At 59.3% G+C, this 16993-nt stretch overlaps 1 protein-coding gene across 1 annotated transcript; it reads right to left on the bottom strand.

Annotated features, from left to right (window-relative positions):
- Positions 1 to 495: 495 nt before the first annotated feature.
- Positions 496 to 9499, bottom strand: MYL10 (myosin light chain 10). The gene is made up of 6 exons (XM_032605828.1): positions 9407 to 9499; positions 8791 to 8866; positions 7741 to 7845; positions 3225 to 3303; positions 880 to 928; positions 496 to 594 (listed from the first exon to the last, which is right to left on the bottom strand). Exons 1-6 carry the CDS (start codon positions 9440 to 9442, stop codon positions 496 to 498), a joined length of 444 nt encoding a protein of 147 aa, XP_032461719.1. The 5' UTR covers positions 9443 to 9499.
- Between the last annotated feature and the right edge of the window lie 7494 nt (positions 9500 to 16993).

Here is a 16993-nt window from a genome sequence, read left to right as displayed (position 1 = left end):
GCCCTCTCCCACCTCCTCCCCACTGTGTCCCCACCCCAGTTCTTGTCTCACTGCATGATATTTCCGCCCGGGGACAGGGCTGGCTCATGTCCATGTCGCTGGGACTGGCACCAGGGCTGGCACGTACTAGGTGCTCAATAAAGCTTCATAAATGAAGACAGTGTCCTGTGCCCCAGCTGGGGATCAATTAGTTCTAAACACCAGCTCATCAGGAACAGTTGAGCAAAGCCAGGAAGTGAAAAACTTTGGAAAAACCAACAACATAGGAATGTTTAGCTTTCTCCCCAACCGGAGCATTAATCACAAAACCTCAGACCTTGTTACATTATTTATTCTTACTTTGCCCCTGACCCACAGGCCAGAGAGCCTTTTCCTTACACACACACATTGGCTGCAGGGGCTCCTCAACGGCCGCCCCTCTCCCCCACCCCCAGCCCCGTGTTCGCTGCCTCTGAATGTGTGTATGGGGTGGGGGTGGGCGTCGGCGGTCCCCTTTTAGTCCTTCTCTTCGCCATGCGTGATGACGTAACACAGGTTCCTATAGTCCAGATTGCCACACACATCTGGCGGGAAGGCAGCAAACATCTGCTTGATCTGGGGAAAGAGCCGGGAGTCAGCCTCAGCCAGGGCCGGGGCGGGGTGGGGGGGCCAGAGCTGGGAGCCACCCAAGGGCATTAGGCAGAATGTCGCTCCCCTCTTTGGAGAGGGAGGCATCAGGGTGGAGGCCACAGAGGCCAGGCCAGCAGGCCAGGATCCCACCACCCTTGTTCCCATCCTAGGAGTCAAGGGGGCATCATCTCAGCAGATCACTAAAGAAAGAGCGCTTCCCAGGACGATGCTCGTCAGTGCTGAGCAAGGACCTGAAAAGCCGGCGCTCACCTCGTCCTCACTGAAGCGGTCTGCCTGCGTCATGAGCTTCTCTTTGATGCTGTTCAAGGGAGAGAAAGGGTCACATTCAGGGTAAGGGCCACTCTGGATGTGGACACGCAGATCCTGGGGCTGATGGCCCAGGAGGACCCCAACCAGGGCTGGCCCTACAGCCCCCAGATGGCTGTGTGGCCTCGGGCGGCCACTTCAGCTCTCAGCCTCCATTGTAACGTGGACTCCCCTCTTCACATCAGGTGGGGACCCAATGAAATGGCCTTGGGACCCCGACATGACTGTGGGGGCCACTCTGATATCCCATCGTGCACTGATAATCAGCCTCTAGGTCACTGAGGGGAGCCTCTTTGCCCTGGTTCTAGACGCATCGCCTCCTCAGCTTATGAGTTTTGTGGACATCTGTAAGCTGTTTCGGAGCATGCAAGGTGCTTGCACTCAGCCAAAGGGCAGGAAGGCTACCCAGGTCCGCGTCCTCCTGCGCCTGCCCAGGTCTCCTTTGCTCCTCGCAGCCCTGGGAAGTGAGTACTATTATCCCCCTTTTACAGAGAGGGAAACTGAGGCTTGGGAGGGGTACTGATGTGCAGCGGCAGGGTGGGGCCTGTCCCCCTGCATCCAGCTGCCCACAGCGGCCAGAGCTGGCTGGGGCCTGGAGGGATGGCCAGAGGTAGGGCATTTGAGGCTGTGGGGGAGGGATTGGTGCCCCCAGGAGCTCTCAGGGGGTGCAGAGGGCAGGGGTGGGACCAGAGGGCTGAGCAGGGCCCTGAGCACCCGTGTGCCCTGTGGCGCCGGCGGCCGCCGCCCTGCTCCAGACCGACGCATATTTTCCACTATTTACGTTACTACAGGACAGTCACAGTTTCCAACTCTCCGCGCTGGGGATTTTTCACAGACTCTCTTTCAACCAGAGCCTCCTCTGTGGCCGGCCTGGCAGGCAGCCATGTCTTTCAGATCCCATAGCCTGGGGATGGCGCCTGCGGTTCCCAAACTGGGTCTCCAAAGGGTTCCTCCCAGCCCTGACTTTGCTCTAGTGGGAGGGAAGGTAGGTGGCAGTAGAGGGGTGGGTTCGGGTCACCCCGGGGGGTTCCCCCAGTGCCTCCCTAGGTCTCCAGGATGGGGGTGGGAACCCGGACTCTGAGGGAGGGCTGAAGGAGAGGGCTGCAGCCTGAAGAAACCCTTGGGAACCTCAGGAACCCCTCCCCGACCCCTGAGGAGAGTGTGACTCAAAACTCTGGGGGGTGAGGGGCTGTAAGAATGTCTGAGAGACAAGATAGACCCTCGCCACTTCCTCCCTGCCCCCCTGCCCTCTCCCACCCCACCTCCATCACGTGCTATGCTAATGTTGAACAGAAAGCAAAATTAGCCTCCAGCCGAGGCCTCAAGCATCCCAGTCATTGGTCGCGGAAGCCTGTGACTAAGGAAGAAATCTTGCCTGCCCAAGGTCACCCACAGGCCCAGGGAGGCCTTGGAGGCCCTGAAGGGACAGCTCAGGGGTTGGCTCAGAACACTCAGTGTCTCAGCCCCTGGACAGGCTGCCTCGCCCAGCCCACCCCGGCCCGAAGTCTTGGCCGTCTGCCCTGTGCTCTCCCTGGGCTGAGGCTCCCAGGCATAGCAGGTATTAGCGCTCCCTCCTTCAGTGATGCCAGCCCAGTGGAGGCCGGACAGCTGCCCACGGCCACCGCACTCTCTCTGCAGCCCCAGCTGAGCTGGTTCCTTCCCATGGCTATGCCTCCATCCCCACATCCACTTGGGCCCTGGCTAACATCTGGCTCAGTCCTCTTCCCAACACCCTGGATCGCATTGGTGCTGGCCTCTTGTATTTCACTCACCCATCCACTCACCTCCATCCCGATGGCCAAGACCCTTGTGGCGGCTGCAAGCCTCTCTTCTCTTCCTCCAGGCTGGCCTCCATGTTGCCCCTGCCTCACTGCTGCTTAGGCTCTCCCATGCCCCCAGGGCAGACCCAAGGTCCAGGGCCCACACAGGCCCTGCCTTCCTCTGTGTGCTCCAGCCAGGGGGATCCTTAGTCATCCTTCAGGGCCCACCTCTACCCCTACCCGTTCCTCCCTCGCTACTGGGAAGCCCTCGCCTGGGGATCCCATGTTCCCCGTACACATCCACACAGATGGGGACACCGAGGCCCAGAGAGGGGAAGGGACATCTAGTAATGGCTGAACTGGGCAGGGCAGCAGCCTCCTGGCTCCTGGCTGGAAGCTGCCTGAGATGCCTGAGTTCCAGGCAGGACAGGAGACTGGGCTGCGACCCACCCTGACCCGACCCCAGTCCATCTATCACCCGAGACTTTGGGGAGAGAAAAACCAAAACAGAAGGCCGAGGAGACTTACAAATCAGCCTTGACGAAACCTTTCCCTTCAGTGTCGAACACATTGAAGGCGTGGAGAATGGTCTCCTCTGGGTCCGTACCTAGAAGCAGTACACACAGGCAGGGGGAGCATCAGGGTGAAGAGGCTAGGCAGCGGCTGGGGCTGGGGCAGGTCCCATGGCCCCTACAGAGGCCAAGGGCTCAGGGAGCTTCCTCCCCAGCTTCTAGTCCACAGTGAGTCCAGAGAAGGGATGTTTCAGAGAAACAAGGAACAGTATAATAGCCAAGGGCTCTGCATATAGTAACAATCAGCCTGCACAGATGCACCTGGAAAGGCCTACTAGGCATTTACTATGTGCTTAACCCTCCTGCCCATTGGTCCCATTTTACAGATGAAGAAACTGAGGCTCAGAGAAGTTAAGTGACTTGTCCAAGTTCTCACAACCGATGCTATGTGATTTGACAATGGATGGAGGAGAAACAGCTTCTACTTGAGGGCTGGAGGTGGGGGCTCTGGCAGCGGCATTGGAGGAGTCTGAGAGGTTGTCCAGGCCAGAGGCGGGGCAGGTGGGTCCACAGGTTTGTGGGAATGAGGGTGGGGGGACAGGAGAGGCAGAGCGTATCCAGAGCAGTTCTGGTTTTATCACTTTTATGGTGTGGGCTTTGGGGAAAGATGTCATTAGAAGAAATGGTTCTACTAACACAATGGGATTAAATACCCAGCCCCCTGGTGGTACAGATAGGGAAACTGAAGCCCAGAGAGAGGAAGGGTCTCACCCAAGGTCTCAGGGACTGTGTGAATGACAGCAGGTGGCCTGGTGACCCTTACCTGGTGCTCTTCTCCCCGTCACACTGACCTCCCTTCTTACTATGGAACCACGGGGTGTCCCCTTCCTTCTTAAGGCTCAGCTGTGTCATTGGTGAAACGGAGACAAGGGCGGGCTTTGCTGCCCGCCTCCCAGGATCAGTTAAGATAAAGGGTCATTAATGGGCAAGGTCTTGACCGACATTATTACGGCCGCAGACACATCTGACAAGAGACACATCTGTGCCAAGTCCATCCTGCAGCTTCGGTACTGTACCCCATGGGACTCCAGCACACCCCTTGTGGTAGGTCCTGATGTGCCAGTTTGTCAAAGAGGAAACTCAGGCTCAGAGAGGCTCTGTTACTTGCCTGAGGTCTCCAGCTATAAGGGGAGGAAGGGTTTGAAGCCAACTCCTTGAACCTCCAGAGCTCCCTTCTTGTTCTGCCATGCTGTGCTCCTGTTACTCAGACTGGGTCAGGGCCAGCTGTGTCCCCCACATCAGACTGGGTCAGGGCCAGCTGTGTCTCCTCCATCAAACCGGGTCAGGGTCATCTGTGTCTCCCCCATCAGAGTGGGTCAGGGCCAGCTGTGTCCCCCACATCAGACTGGGTCAGGGCCAGCTGTGTCTCCTCCATCAAACCGGGTCAGGGTCATCTGTGTCTCCCCCATCAGAGTGGGTCAGGGCCAGCTGTGTCTCCCCCATCAGAGTGGGTCAGGGCCAGCTGTGTCCCCCACATCAGACTGGGTCAGGGCCAGCTGTGTCTCCCCCATCAGAGTGGGTCAGGGTCATCTGTGTCTCCCCCATCAGAGTGGGTCAGGGTCATCTGTGTCTCCCCCATCAGAGTGGGTCAGGGCCAGCTGTGTCTCCCCCATCAGACTGGGTCAGGGCCAGCTGTGTCTCCCCCATCAGAGTGGGTCAGGGCCAGCTGTGTCTCCCCCATCAGAGTGGGTCAGGGTCATCTGTGTCTCCCCCATCAGAGAGGGTCAGGGCCAGCTGTGTCTCCCCCATCAGAGTGGGTCAGGGCCAGCTGTGTCTCCCCCATCAGACTGGGTCAGGGCCAGCTGTGTCTCCCCCATCAGAGTGGGTCAGGGCCAGCTGTGTCTCCCCCATCAGAGTGGGTCAGGGTCATCTGTGTCTCCCCCATCAGAGTGGGTCAGGGCCAGCTGTGTCCCCACCATCAGAGTGGGTCAGGGCCAGCTGTGTCTCCCCCATCAGACTGGGTCAGCATCATCTGTGTCTCCCCCATCAGAGTGGGTCAGGGCCAGCTGTGTCTCCCCCATCAGAGTGGGTCAGGGCCAGCTGTGTCCCCACCATCAGAGTGGGTCAGGGTCATCTGTGTCTCCCCCATCAGAGTGGGTCAGGGCCAGCTGTGTCTCCCCCATCAGACTGGGTCAGGGCCAGCTGTGTCCCCACCATCAGGATAGTCCTGGACGGGATGATGTCTGAGTGACTCAACATTTCTGAGACTGGCCCGGAGTGACTGGGCTGGGCTCAGTGCTGACCTTGCCAGCCTGGGAGCTCCTAGAGGCAGAGCCGTGGGCTTCCTCTAGGTAGGGTGGCAGGGAGCCAGTGTGCCCAGGCCAGAGGCTCCATCCAGGGCCCGTCACAGCCTGGCCTTGAAGGAGGAGAAGGGGTGGCCACGGGATTATGGCTGGGGAGCTGCTGTGCAGTCTCTGCCTCCCAGGGTCTCTGGAGAGACCTCCGTGCCGGGGCAGCCTGGCTCCAGCCTGCTTTCCTCAGGACCGGCTGCATGTGGACCAGCTGCGCTGGGTTCAGGCCCCATGGCTGGACATTTACCACACCCGGTCCTCCCTTCTCCCCTCTGCTTTGCAGACTGCAAACCTCATCAAATGGGCTGCAGAGAGACTGCTTCCCCTCACTGCTGTTGGGAAACTCATGACAGTGTCCTTGTCCCAATTAGAGGGACGAGGTGGTGCCTGCCCAGCCCCCCGGCTCCTGTCCCCACCCCAGGCTCAGCCAAGTTCGCATGACAGGCTCAGCTGGAGCTCCAGCCCCGGAGCCCCTGCGAAAATGAGAAAAAGCTGCAGCCCTGGGTCGGAGCTCTTAGCTCAGCTGCAAACGGACACGAGCTCTAGCACTTGCTTTAAAGCCATGGCTGGAGTCACGCATGTCTTTGCCTGTGAGTGTACCCCTGCCCTGCCCCCTGGACTTCTGCGCTCTTCAAGGAGGTGGCCATGGTCCCAGGAATAACCCTTAACAGCTTCCCAGAGGGGGGCCTGAGGGCACTGTTCTGTCAGCTGGACAACACCAGGCTGTCGTGGGTTTAGTGGTGGCTCCCAAAAGATATACCCAGGTCCTCATCCCCAGGACCTGGAAATGTCACTTGGCAAAAGGGCCTCTGTAGATGTAAGGAAAGGCTCTTGAGATGGACTGATCACCCTGGCTTATCCGGGTGGGCCCTAAATCCAATAACAAGTGTCCTTACAAAAGTGAGGCAGAGGGAGACAGAAGAGGAGGGGGCAGTATGACCACAGAGGCAGAGATGGGAGCGAAGCAGCCACCAGAAGCTAGAAAAGGTCAAGAACGGGTTCTCCCCTGGAGCCTCGCAGGGAGCCCGACCTGCCAGATTTCAGGTTTCTGGATTCCAGAACTGAGAGAATACCTTGCTGGGGTTTTTTTGTTTTGTTTTGTTTTTTTTGCGGTACGCGGGCCTCTCACTGCTGTGGCCTCTCCCGTTGCGGAGCACAGGCTCCAGACGCGCAGGCTCAGTGGCCATGGCTCACGGGCCCAGCCGCTCCGCGGCATGTGGGATCTTCCCGGACCGGGGCACGAACCCGTGTGCCCTGCATCGGCAGGCGGACTCTCAACCACTGCGCCACCAGGGAAGCCCCATTGCTGGTTTTTTGAGCCGTCAAGTTCGTGGTCATCTGTTACAGCAGCCTCGGGAAACTAACACAACCCCCATTTTACAGACAGAAAAACTGAGGTGCAAAGAGCCGTTAAGCCTTGCCCAAGGTCACCCTGGGGGTCAGTGTGAGACCAGGTCTTAAGCCCAGTTGTAGCCGAAGCGCCAGGGGAGGGTATCAGGCAGGGGCTGCCTGAGCATGGGATGACAATGAGCCCCACCCCGCAAGGGCAGCCGCAGCCCAGGCCAGCCCTTCCTTCTGACCACAGAACCCCAGCCCGGCCTGATGCTGCATCTCAGGGGAGTGCAGTGGTTAGAGCCAGAGTCGGGGTTACAGTTCCATCCCTGCCACTTCGATGCTGGCACACCTGGAGCAGGTGTGGTGACCCGTCTGAGCCTGGGTCTCCTCACTCACAAATGAGGCCCCTGATCCTTTCCCTGGAGGAGAAGCTCATCCTGTACTGGGGTTGGCCACAGAAGCTTCCAGAACGCCCCTCCCCCATACCACCTTCTCCTGTCAGCAGCGGGTGGTAAGGCAGAACAGGCAAGATGAGCCCAGGGCTAGGAAGGTGGGGCTGGGGCCGGGGCACCATCCTGACGGTGGGTAAAGGGCTTTCTCGCAAACTGTCCCGCTGGGCGCCTCACAGCCCTGCAAACTGGGGGTCATTGCATTCACCCCACTCTGTGATATAGAGGTGGAAACCGAGGCAGGGTCTTGTGTGTGTGCCCCGGGGGCTGGTGTCTGGGGCTGCGTCATGTCCCTAGCTGTGGCATGCATCGGTGCGGGGTACGTCAGCACACAGGGCCCTGCCTACCCACACCCACTCGCCCATCCCTCCCCAGGGCCCCCTGGGGCCTCACTCACCCTTCAGCTTCTCCCCAAACATGGTCAGGAAGACGGTGAAGTTGATGGGCCCGGGGGCCTCCTTCACCATGGCCTCCAGCTCCTCGTTCTTTACATTGATGCGGCCTAGGGAAGACACCCAGGAGTACAAGGAGGGTCAGAGGGGACCCTGCCTGCAGGCAGCCCCAGAGAGCAGAGCTTGGGACCACGGAGCATCCTGCAGAATCCCCCAGCCCTACCATCTCACCTGCCCCCCGCTCAGCCCTAAGACCCTGCCCACCTGCTGGGGGACCTCGGGATGGAGGCACATTCAGCCGTGGTCAGCACTGGGCTGCCCCCAGCCTCACCACCTGCCTGCCACCACCTCAGCCTCCCTGGAAAGGAGAGCAAGTTGGTGGTTATCCCCATGTTACAGATGAGGAAACTGAGACCCAAAGAAGCTGAAGCTGAGGCACACAGGGGTGGAAGACCTGGGCCTCAGGGCTCAGGTGCCCCGGGAGGGATGCACTGGCTGCCTGGAGACGGGGACCCGGGTTCCTCACGGTCCCAGTGGACAAGCAGATCTCTGGGAGCTTAAGACTCAGTCCGGAAGTGAGTTGGTTACGCCCCTGTCCCCCAACTCCAGTGCCCCCATCCAGGCTTCAGGCCCATCCCTGGGCCCTCAGAGAAGGCCAAAGCCTCGCTGGCAGCTGAAGACCGCCCAGTAACCCGAGTCCCACCCCTGGATATCTCCAGCCTCTTCCCCACCCACTGCGTCTCCCCCTGCTCTGCTGACCCCTCCCCCTCCCCCTCCCAGCCTTTGCACGGGCCACTACTGCCCCTCTTCTCCACCACCTGTGTCTCCCCATGCTCTGCTGCGCCCCCCTTCCCCTGGTCAGTCCTCCTCTAACACCCGGGATCTCCCCTGACCTGCCAGGCGGTGGCCGCCCCTCCTCGGCACCCCCAGAGAACACCAGCCCCTCACATCCCCTGCGCCAACCGCCCTGGCCTGCCCCCAGCTGCCGACTCTTTCTGGATGGCCAGGGCTCGGATTGCCCCCAAGCCCCAAGCCTCTGGCTGCTGGTCACCCACCCAGGGCAGCAAAGGTGTCCCTCAGGTCCTCCTTGTCGATGAAGCCATCCCGGTTCTGGTCCATGATGGTGAAAGCCTGGCAGAGACACGGGCACTGAGCAGCCACCCGCCCACCTGCCCAAGCCCAGGCCCCCTCCCCAGAGAGATCCCCCCTCCCTGAAAGGGGCTGTCCTCCCAACCACTGTTGCCTGGGCAACCTCAATACAGGCCCTCTGGCCACCCGGTCACCCAGCTCAGCATGACACCGGCGTGAGAGTGATGGTTAACGTGCCCTGGGCTCCTACTGTGTGCCAGCACGTGCTGAGGCTTCGTGCCCATCCCTCATATCATGCTCCCAGCAACCCCATTTTATGGAGAGTAAAACTGAGGCTCGGAGAGAGGAAGGGCTTGCCCTAGGTCACACAGCAAGCAAAGGCTCAGGGAGAGACGGGGTAGAGGCTGCCCAAGGACAGCTCGTCACCTCTCCAGAGTCTAAGCTATAGCATGGCAGCCTCTAAGGATAGTGATGTCATCACCCCCCAGGGACTGAGGGCTGAGCCGACACCTTGCCGGCTCCCTAAGGGCTTTCCGTGCATTCCTGTAACCCTCCCTATGGCCCTGGGGGCGGTTGACCAACCTCTTTAAACTCCTGGATCTGGGACTGATCGAACATGGAGAAGACGTTGGAGCTGGCTCCGCCTTCTGCTCTTTTCCGGGCTCTCCTGGGTGCCTGTGAGGTTCCAGGGGACGCCTTACAGAAGTCCCTTCCTGGGAAGGTCCCCCATTCACCCCACTCAACCCTCAGGGCTCATCTCCTGAATGACACTGCCCACCCCCATGGGCCCCAGCAGACAGACCAGGCTTCTCAAGAAGCCTGGCAGAGAAGCAGGGCGTTTCCCTGCTTCTTCTTCCCGGCAAGAAGCCAACAGAGCGGCTACCCCGCGGGGCTACCTGCTGCTTCCCCGACAGGCCCCTGACTCCAGAATGCAGGAGGTCAGTGCCCAGGATGCGGAGCAGAGAGGGGCGTCTTTTCTAGCACCAGCCACCATGTGGGGGCCACCCTCCCCAGTGTTCAGGGTAACACCCAGATCCCTTAGCCCTGAGAGGTCTGCTCCTTGTCCCTCTCCCAGAGCATCCTCCCCCGGCAACCTGGGCCCCCCCCACTTGCTTTGAGCTTCCTTCTCTCCCAACATTTGCTCCCACTACCTGGGACACCTTCCCTGCCTTCCATCGGGATGAATCCTCATCCTTCAGGCTTAATTCCCCCGCCTCCTCCTCTGAGAAGCCTTCCCTGACTAACCCCTCCCAAGGCCAACTTAGAGCTCCCCCACCCCTTCTGTCCCTCCCCACCAGTCTTGGGCTTCCACACCCCGTAGCACGTAGCACACTGTCCTGCCATATCTCCCTGTGTCTGTCCCACCGCTGGGCTCCCCTCCCCCACCCAGGGCCTGGCTCCGATCTGGATTGGTTTGGAAATGGCTGCCCAGAGCTCAGGGCGTATCTCAGGGCAGCCGGCAGAGCAGGTGACCACCCACGTGGAGGGTCTCTGGCCAGACTTCCTGCCTCCGTGTGTTTCTTTCCAGATGTCATGGTGCCTGAGAGTCGTCCACTACTGGGCATTTGCTGAAAGCTCTCTGTTCCCAAACCCCTCCAAGGGACCTTTCTCTCAGCAGCCGTCACTAAGGTCCCCATGTGCAAGGAGCCCCAGACTTGGCTTGTGATGGGGGGGAAAGGACAGGCGGGACTTCACAAAGGAGGAGGTGGAAGGGGACCCTCCACAGACGTGGGCGCCCCCACACCCAGCTCGGGCCTCCATCTCAGGCCCTTCCACCCTCTGTGCCCAGCCCCGTCCACCCCACCCCAGAGCCCGGGCTTCCCTGGCACCCCCGCGCCCGCCCCCAGTGCCTCTGTGGTCTCCCCTCCCCCTGGCTCATTCCTGTCCGCTCGCCCAATGTCCACATCCCCTCACTTGCCCCCAACTCCCCTGGGTTCCTGGGCTCACTTCAGGAGCCCCAGTGCCCGGCTGACTTATAACTAGCTTTTACTGGGTCCTTTGTCTCCACTAATCCTTTGAAAGGGGGCTGGCAGGGCGGCCAGGATGTTATGATGCTGTAAAACCCCTGTAATATTTATAAATCCCTTCAGACATCATAAAGAAAAGAACCTCCCTGTGGAATTCATCTCACATAATTACATATACATTTCCTTCTGGTTAATAAAAAGCAGTCACTTCCGTCTGTGGGATATGCTGCCCTTTCTCTCCTCAGACCTGCCCTCGGCCACGGCATCCCCCATCCCTGTCTCGCCCCAGGCTTTCAAGTCCATCTGGGGGAAACGTCACCCTACTGTGTGACAGACCCTGTTCTAGAACCTTGCAAGGAAGGAAGGGGTTGTTTTCTCCTACTGCACAGGCAAACCTGAGGCCCAGGGCCCTGACCGGGCTTCTGATCTCCTAGCCAGGACCCTTTCCAGCCCAGCTGTCTTGGAAATTCCCTTCTATAATGTGCCTCTAAAAAATAAAAATCCGCTGAAGGGAACATCTCAGGGCAGAAGGGGTCACCCAGACCTGAGTTCTAATCCTGGCTTTGCTACTCACAGCCTCTGTGATGTTAGGAAAATCAGTTTTCTGCCCTGAGCCTCATTTATAAAACCGAGATAACGTCTCCCTCAAAGCATCCGGACATGTATTAGGTACCTGCTGACCTCCAGCCAGGCCCTGTGCCCAATCCCAGGGACCTAGAGCTGAATCAGGCCTGGTCCTTGTCCCCAAGGAGCTCACAGTCCAGCTGGGAGACAGACAATCACTAGAGGGTGATGGACGAGGGGGGAAGATGCTGAGAACACAGAGGAGCCTCTGTACCGCTGGGGTACTCAGGGCAGACCTCCTGGAGGAGGTGGCTTCTGAGCTGAGGCTTGACAGAGTTCTCAGGCCAGGAGGGACTGATGAGGGTGAGTGAGACAGGGGCATGAAAGAACGGCACCACTGAGAGCCTACAGGGAGACCCAAGGGGCTGGAGCACAGGGGCAAGGGGAAGGTGGCCTGAAGGACCCCGTAGCAAGGCCAGCAGCCCCCATGCCATGCTCCGTAGGACCCAGGCTATCCTGGAATAGTGACCCCGACCCCCATAGGAAACATATTCTCTTAGTGAGATCAGAGCCCCACTTTTCCCTGAAACCTCCAAGCCTGGCCCACCCTGTCCCCCTCCACCCTCCTCTTCCTCACCCCCCGCCCCAGCTTTCACCTCAGCAGCCCCCATCGAGTCCAGGAAGGCAGAGACGCAAATCAGGACCCACAAGGGTGGACTGGCCAGGTGCAGGGATGACATCAAGGGTGAAGAAAAGGTCAGGACAGGCACAACATCAGGTCAAGGTCAAGGTCAGGGTGAGTTCAGGCAGTGAGGTCAAGGTCAGAATCACAAATGCAGTCAAGGTCACAGGATGAGGTCAAGGTCAGGAGGCGGGGCAGCACCAGCCTACCATGGTCTGGATGGCTCCCTCGCGCTGCAGCAGGGCTGCGGGAGCGCGGAGACAGCTCTTTAAATAGTGCTCCAGGTCCGGACGACAGTTTGGAAGGTGACAAAGGACAGGAAGGGGGCCTCCCTGCCAGGCACCTGTCAGTGGTCACTGAGAGTGGGTGGAGTTGTAGGATCCAGAGACTGTCCAAACCACAATGATCTCCACCAGTGCAGGGCCAACAGGATCTCTGCAGCCAAGGGACCAAGGCCCAGGAAGGGGCTCCTGGCTGAGGACACACGATAAGTTGAGGCCTGGAGCCAGCTGGGAAGACTTGGCCTTGGCCCATGCAAGTTCAGGAGAGCTCCCAAGGCAAGGCCACCCTCGCCAGCCGGGGAAACTCAGGGCGGCAACGTGGCCCGACCCCTCAAGCTGTGTGACTCTCGGTGGGACACCATCCGCCCGAAGGCTCGGTCCTCTCATGTGAAAAGCGGGGAGCGCGTGACTCTTCCTGGTCAGCCCACGAGAGGGCTTCTGCGTCAGCCTGGCCCGCAGGGACCCCTCAGCCAATAGGACTACTGCCACCATTACCCACCGCAGCCTGGGCCCCCTCAGGGTGTTGAAAATAGTCCAGGGGGTTGAAAGAGCAAAGAGACAAACAAGAAAAATGGAAGTGACTCTGATGATGGAGAACTGAGAAAGCACGTGCCCATCCACTCTGGCCACACACATATTGGGACGTAGCCCGTCCCCACCAGGCCTGGGCCAGCCCAAGAAGTCTCCAGTTCATGTGACAAGCTGAGCCTGCACCTGCCCCTGGCAGGGGCCCTGTGTGTCCAAAGCAGCCCGGCTGCCCAGTCTATCCAGCCAAGTCGGCCCCCACCTGGGGCCACCATGCCTGATGGGCTGCCAGGGCCGGCAGTGCTGGGCTCAGGCTGTGGGCCCACCCAGCCCCAAGCACAGGACGGCTTAACTGTCCCCGGAGCTGGCCTTAGGCCTCCAGGCCCCGGTACGGCTGATCCCCTGTCTTGGGGGAGGGAATGTGATGACAATGAAAACGGTAAGAGTACCTAACATTTATGAAACACAGCAAGTCAGGCTATGTCCTAAAACTTGTGTCTTCACATTGACTCCTTTACCCCATTTTCCAGGTGAGGAGACTGGGGCACACACAGGTTAAGTCACTCACCCAGGCTGATAAGTAGTGGTGCCAGGATGAGGGCTCCTTCCTAGTGGTTCCAGAAGGTTATGCCCATTGCGATGCTCCCCTCCCCAAGCCATCCTGGACCAGCTGACTCTTACCAGCCCCTCTGACCTCCCCGAGAACTGTGATGGAATCTCCCGCCCTGAGCTGGGGCCAGGCCCTGCCATGCCGCCCCCTGGCAGGGACCAACCACGCGGGCTACAGGTGTTCAGCAGGTCAGGGTGAAGGGAAACTGGCTCTGGGCACAGGAGCCAGGATTCCAGTCGCAGCCCCATCTCCACCCATGGTGGGAGATGAGCTGTGCGAGCACGGCAGACGCCTGCCCCTTTCTGGGCCTGAGTGGAGGGGCAGGTGGCCACTGTCCATACCAGCTCTGGCAACAGCCTTTCCTGGCCTGGTCCATGAGCCTGGCCCTGGGGCCTCCTGGCTCTGGGCTTGCTGAGCGGGGAGAGATGATGCCATCCGGGGCTACCACCCCTGCTTCCTGCTGGCCGGAGGTGTCCATATGCGAGGCCTGGATGCCCCTGAGCTCCTGCTTCTGGGGATCACTGCTCAGGACAATGCAGGGTCTCCTGAGGGCCCAGGACAGTCCTGAGCACTCCGAGGGCCGCCCAGCCTGCCAGGAGGAGGGAACTGCAAGAGGGAATCGCAATGAAACTCGGAGTGAGTCACACAGAGCTCACAAGTGCTGAGTAAACGAGTCTCCGTGGTTCCCTTCCCTGGCCGCCTCCTCCTTCATATTATGAAAGCAGGAAGAGCTAGTCAGAAATCTGGTGGAGACCATGGAAACCCCCAAGGAGAGATGGTCGGGAAACACTTGTCCCTGGGGTGGAGGGGAGTAGGGGGAGATGTGGGGAGCACGCAGCGGTCCTGAGAGAAAGAAGCTCTGAGTTCCACCCTCGCTGTGGGACTCTCTCAGCAACACACAGACCCTCAGTCTTCCCCATCTGAGAAATGGTGCCAGCAAGCTGGCTGCTTGGAAGCAGCCATCAGGCAGCCCAGTGCCCTGGGAAGGAGTCACTGGCCCGGTTTGGAGGGCAGAGCCCCCACGTGGATGGAATTCTTTTTTTTTTTTTTTAATAAATTTATTTATTTTTATCTTTGGCTGCGTTGGGTCTTCGTTGATGTGCGCGAGCTTTCTCTAGTTGCAGCGAGTGGGGGCTACTCTTCGTTGCGGTGCGCGGGCATCTCATTGCGGTGGCTCCTCTTGCTGTGGAGCACGAGCTCTAGGCATGTGGGCTCAGTAGCTGTGCGTGGGTTCTAGAGCGCAGGCTCAGTAGCTGTGGCGCACGGGCTTAGCTGCTCCGCGGTATGTGGGATCTTCCCGGACCAGGGCTCGAACCAGTGTCCCCTGCACTGGCAGGCGGATTCTTAACCACTTCACCGCCAGGGAAGTCCCTGGATGGAATTCTTGATGAAACTTACCACCGCAGTCCCCCATCAGCCTGATGGGGCTACGGCAAGTCTGTTGCCATCACCAGTTCACATTGTTCGGCTCGGCTGACCGCTGGGTGACGGCCAGTTGTTGGGGTCAGAGAGACCCCCGAGGGGTTTGTGCTCCCAGCCAGGTGCCTCCAGGAGCAATTAGTCTCGGAACTGGAATTTCAGGTGGGCCCCAGGGAGTCAGAGGACTTAGACGCTTGTGAAGGGCACCCCACTTTCCAGAGGGCAACCTGAGGTCTCAGGGGTGACCAAGCCAGGATGGGAACTTGAAAGAGACCAATTGCCTTAGGACAAGGCCACCCCCCTGCAGGGTGACAGCTGTCACCCAGACCACATGAGAGCAAGCTGGGGCAGGTGACTTTACCCCTAACCTCTCACCACTAACTCTTTGTGATCAGCAGGCAGGCCCACTGCCCTGGGATACTGCCCCGGGATACTGCCCCCACCGCCCCCGCCAGCCACCACCTTGACCTCCAGTGCTTTCCAAATCCTTCCTTCATTTTCCTTCCTCCAAGCCTTTGCCCCCTCCCCTCCCCCACTGGAGTCACTGTCTATCTCCAACCTCTACTCCGCAGAGCAAGGACCACCTGCTTTTCCCTCACCACCATTGCCCCACCTACAGGCTTCTACTCACCTGGCCTACGGGAGCATGGAGGGAACCAGCAGTCCTCTGAGTCCAGCCCTGCTAGCTGCTGAGTGTCTTTTGCAGCCTCCCCATCAAGTGGATGTTGCTTGCATACCACCTGTGATGGGGAGCTCACCACTTCCTGAGCAAAGGCAACTCCAATTGGCAAATGCTCATTGATTTTCTACTGTGGCCCTCCACTGGGTGTTCTGGGGGACTAAGAACTCATCCTTGACAATTCCTGGGCTTGGGTCACTGTAGTAACCCAGTCAGACAATGTACGCTGAGTTTCTTCATTCACTCATCAATTATTTATTGGGCGCTGGGCACAGCGCTGAACAAAACAGGTGTGGCTCTGAGAGTGAGGGGACCAGACAAAAAGTGCCAACGCCCACCCGTCCAGAGGGGACATTATGGGCTGGCACCCAATGAACTGGGCCCTGAAGGATGAGGAAGACGCAGTGGGAGAGGTCACTGCTCTGGGAGGAGAGCAGATAAGGTGTGGGTGTCCTGGGGCACCTGCGGAGTTGCTCAGATATGAAGGGCCAAGTGGGAGGGGCCGGGGCCCAGCGGGAGAGGGGAGCAGAGGGGGCAGGGCTGTTCAGAGGTGGCATCCCGACCATCGAGAGGTGACCTCGAGGCCCCAAGCAGGACCCAGCAAAGAGTTCCCAGACCGGGCTTGGGGCTCCCTCTTCTCTTGGTTTAGGGTCACTCTTGGCACACTGAGCAGAGGAGTCCTGTCCTTTCTCCTCCTACAGCCTTCAAACCCGCAGCTATTTTTATAGCAGGATGCTGTGGCCACAGGCTCCTTGAACGGGGTGCCTCTCCCATGCTTCTGCAGCTCGAGCACACTGGCCAGCCCTCTTGGCCGCTGCTATGAAACAGGCAGGAGGCATCCTGGGAGACATTCTTCTTAGCTTTAAAGGCTTCCTTGTCTTTTCCAAGTGGCTCCAAATTAGAGGAAGGCTCCAGACAGGGGCGGGCCTGGGGAGGAGGGGACAGCAGGGAGTTTGGGAAAAGACAGACCTCCCCCTAATTATCCTTTAGATCTCGGGTCATCCCATCTGCTAATTAGAAAGTTGATGTATGTGAAAGGCAATTTCCTTTGGGATAAGAAGGAGCAAAGGGTAAATCGGCTCTAAGTCTGGGTTCTGCTTGAAACATTAACTGGCCCCCGGTCACTTGGGAGGGGGCGGATGCCTCAGCCATGAGCACAGGGACCTACCGTGCCAGCAGCACGTGTTGGATGTTCCGCGACCAATGCCGGATTTACTGGTCTGGACTCTGAGTGGGGAAGGTGGTCCTCAGGAAGCTTGCACCTCCCTGGTGTTAGGGCCCTGCCTCCCAGGGATTATTTGGTGAGCCTCCTTGGGGGAGGGAGGGGACCGACCCCTTTGTCCAGTCTCTTATCTCATGACTGGGGATGTGATGGGGAGGTGGGGGATGGTGAAAAGCAGGTATCAGAAGCCAGACCTCCTGACCCCAGGCTTGAGCACCCC

The sequence above is a fragment of the Phocoena sinus genome, chromosome 15 (genome assembly GCF_008692025.1).
Source record: "Phocoena sinus isolate mPhoSin1 chromosome 15, mPhoSin1.pri, whole genome shotgun sequence".
NCBI classification, from domain to species: Eukaryota; Metazoa; Chordata; class Mammalia; order Artiodactyla; family Phocoenidae; genus Phocoena; species Phocoena sinus.
This window is presented reverse-complemented; position numbering and strand designations above follow the sequence as displayed.

Excerpts from the sequence above, each read along its gene's own strand:
- MYL10 (XM_032605828.1), bottom strand. The coding sequence starts at position 9,442 with ATGTTCGATCAGTCCCAGATCCAGGAGTTTAAAGAG. Across the intron at positions 8,867-9,406 it reads AGATCCAGGAGTTTAAAGAG|GCTTTCACCATCATGGACCA; the intron begins GTTGGTCAACCG and ends TGTCTCTGCCAG. Across the intron at positions 929-3,224 it reads GGTTTCGTCAAGGCTGATTT|CATCAAAGAGAAGCTCATGA; the intron begins GTAAGTCTCCTC and ends TCCCTTGAACAG.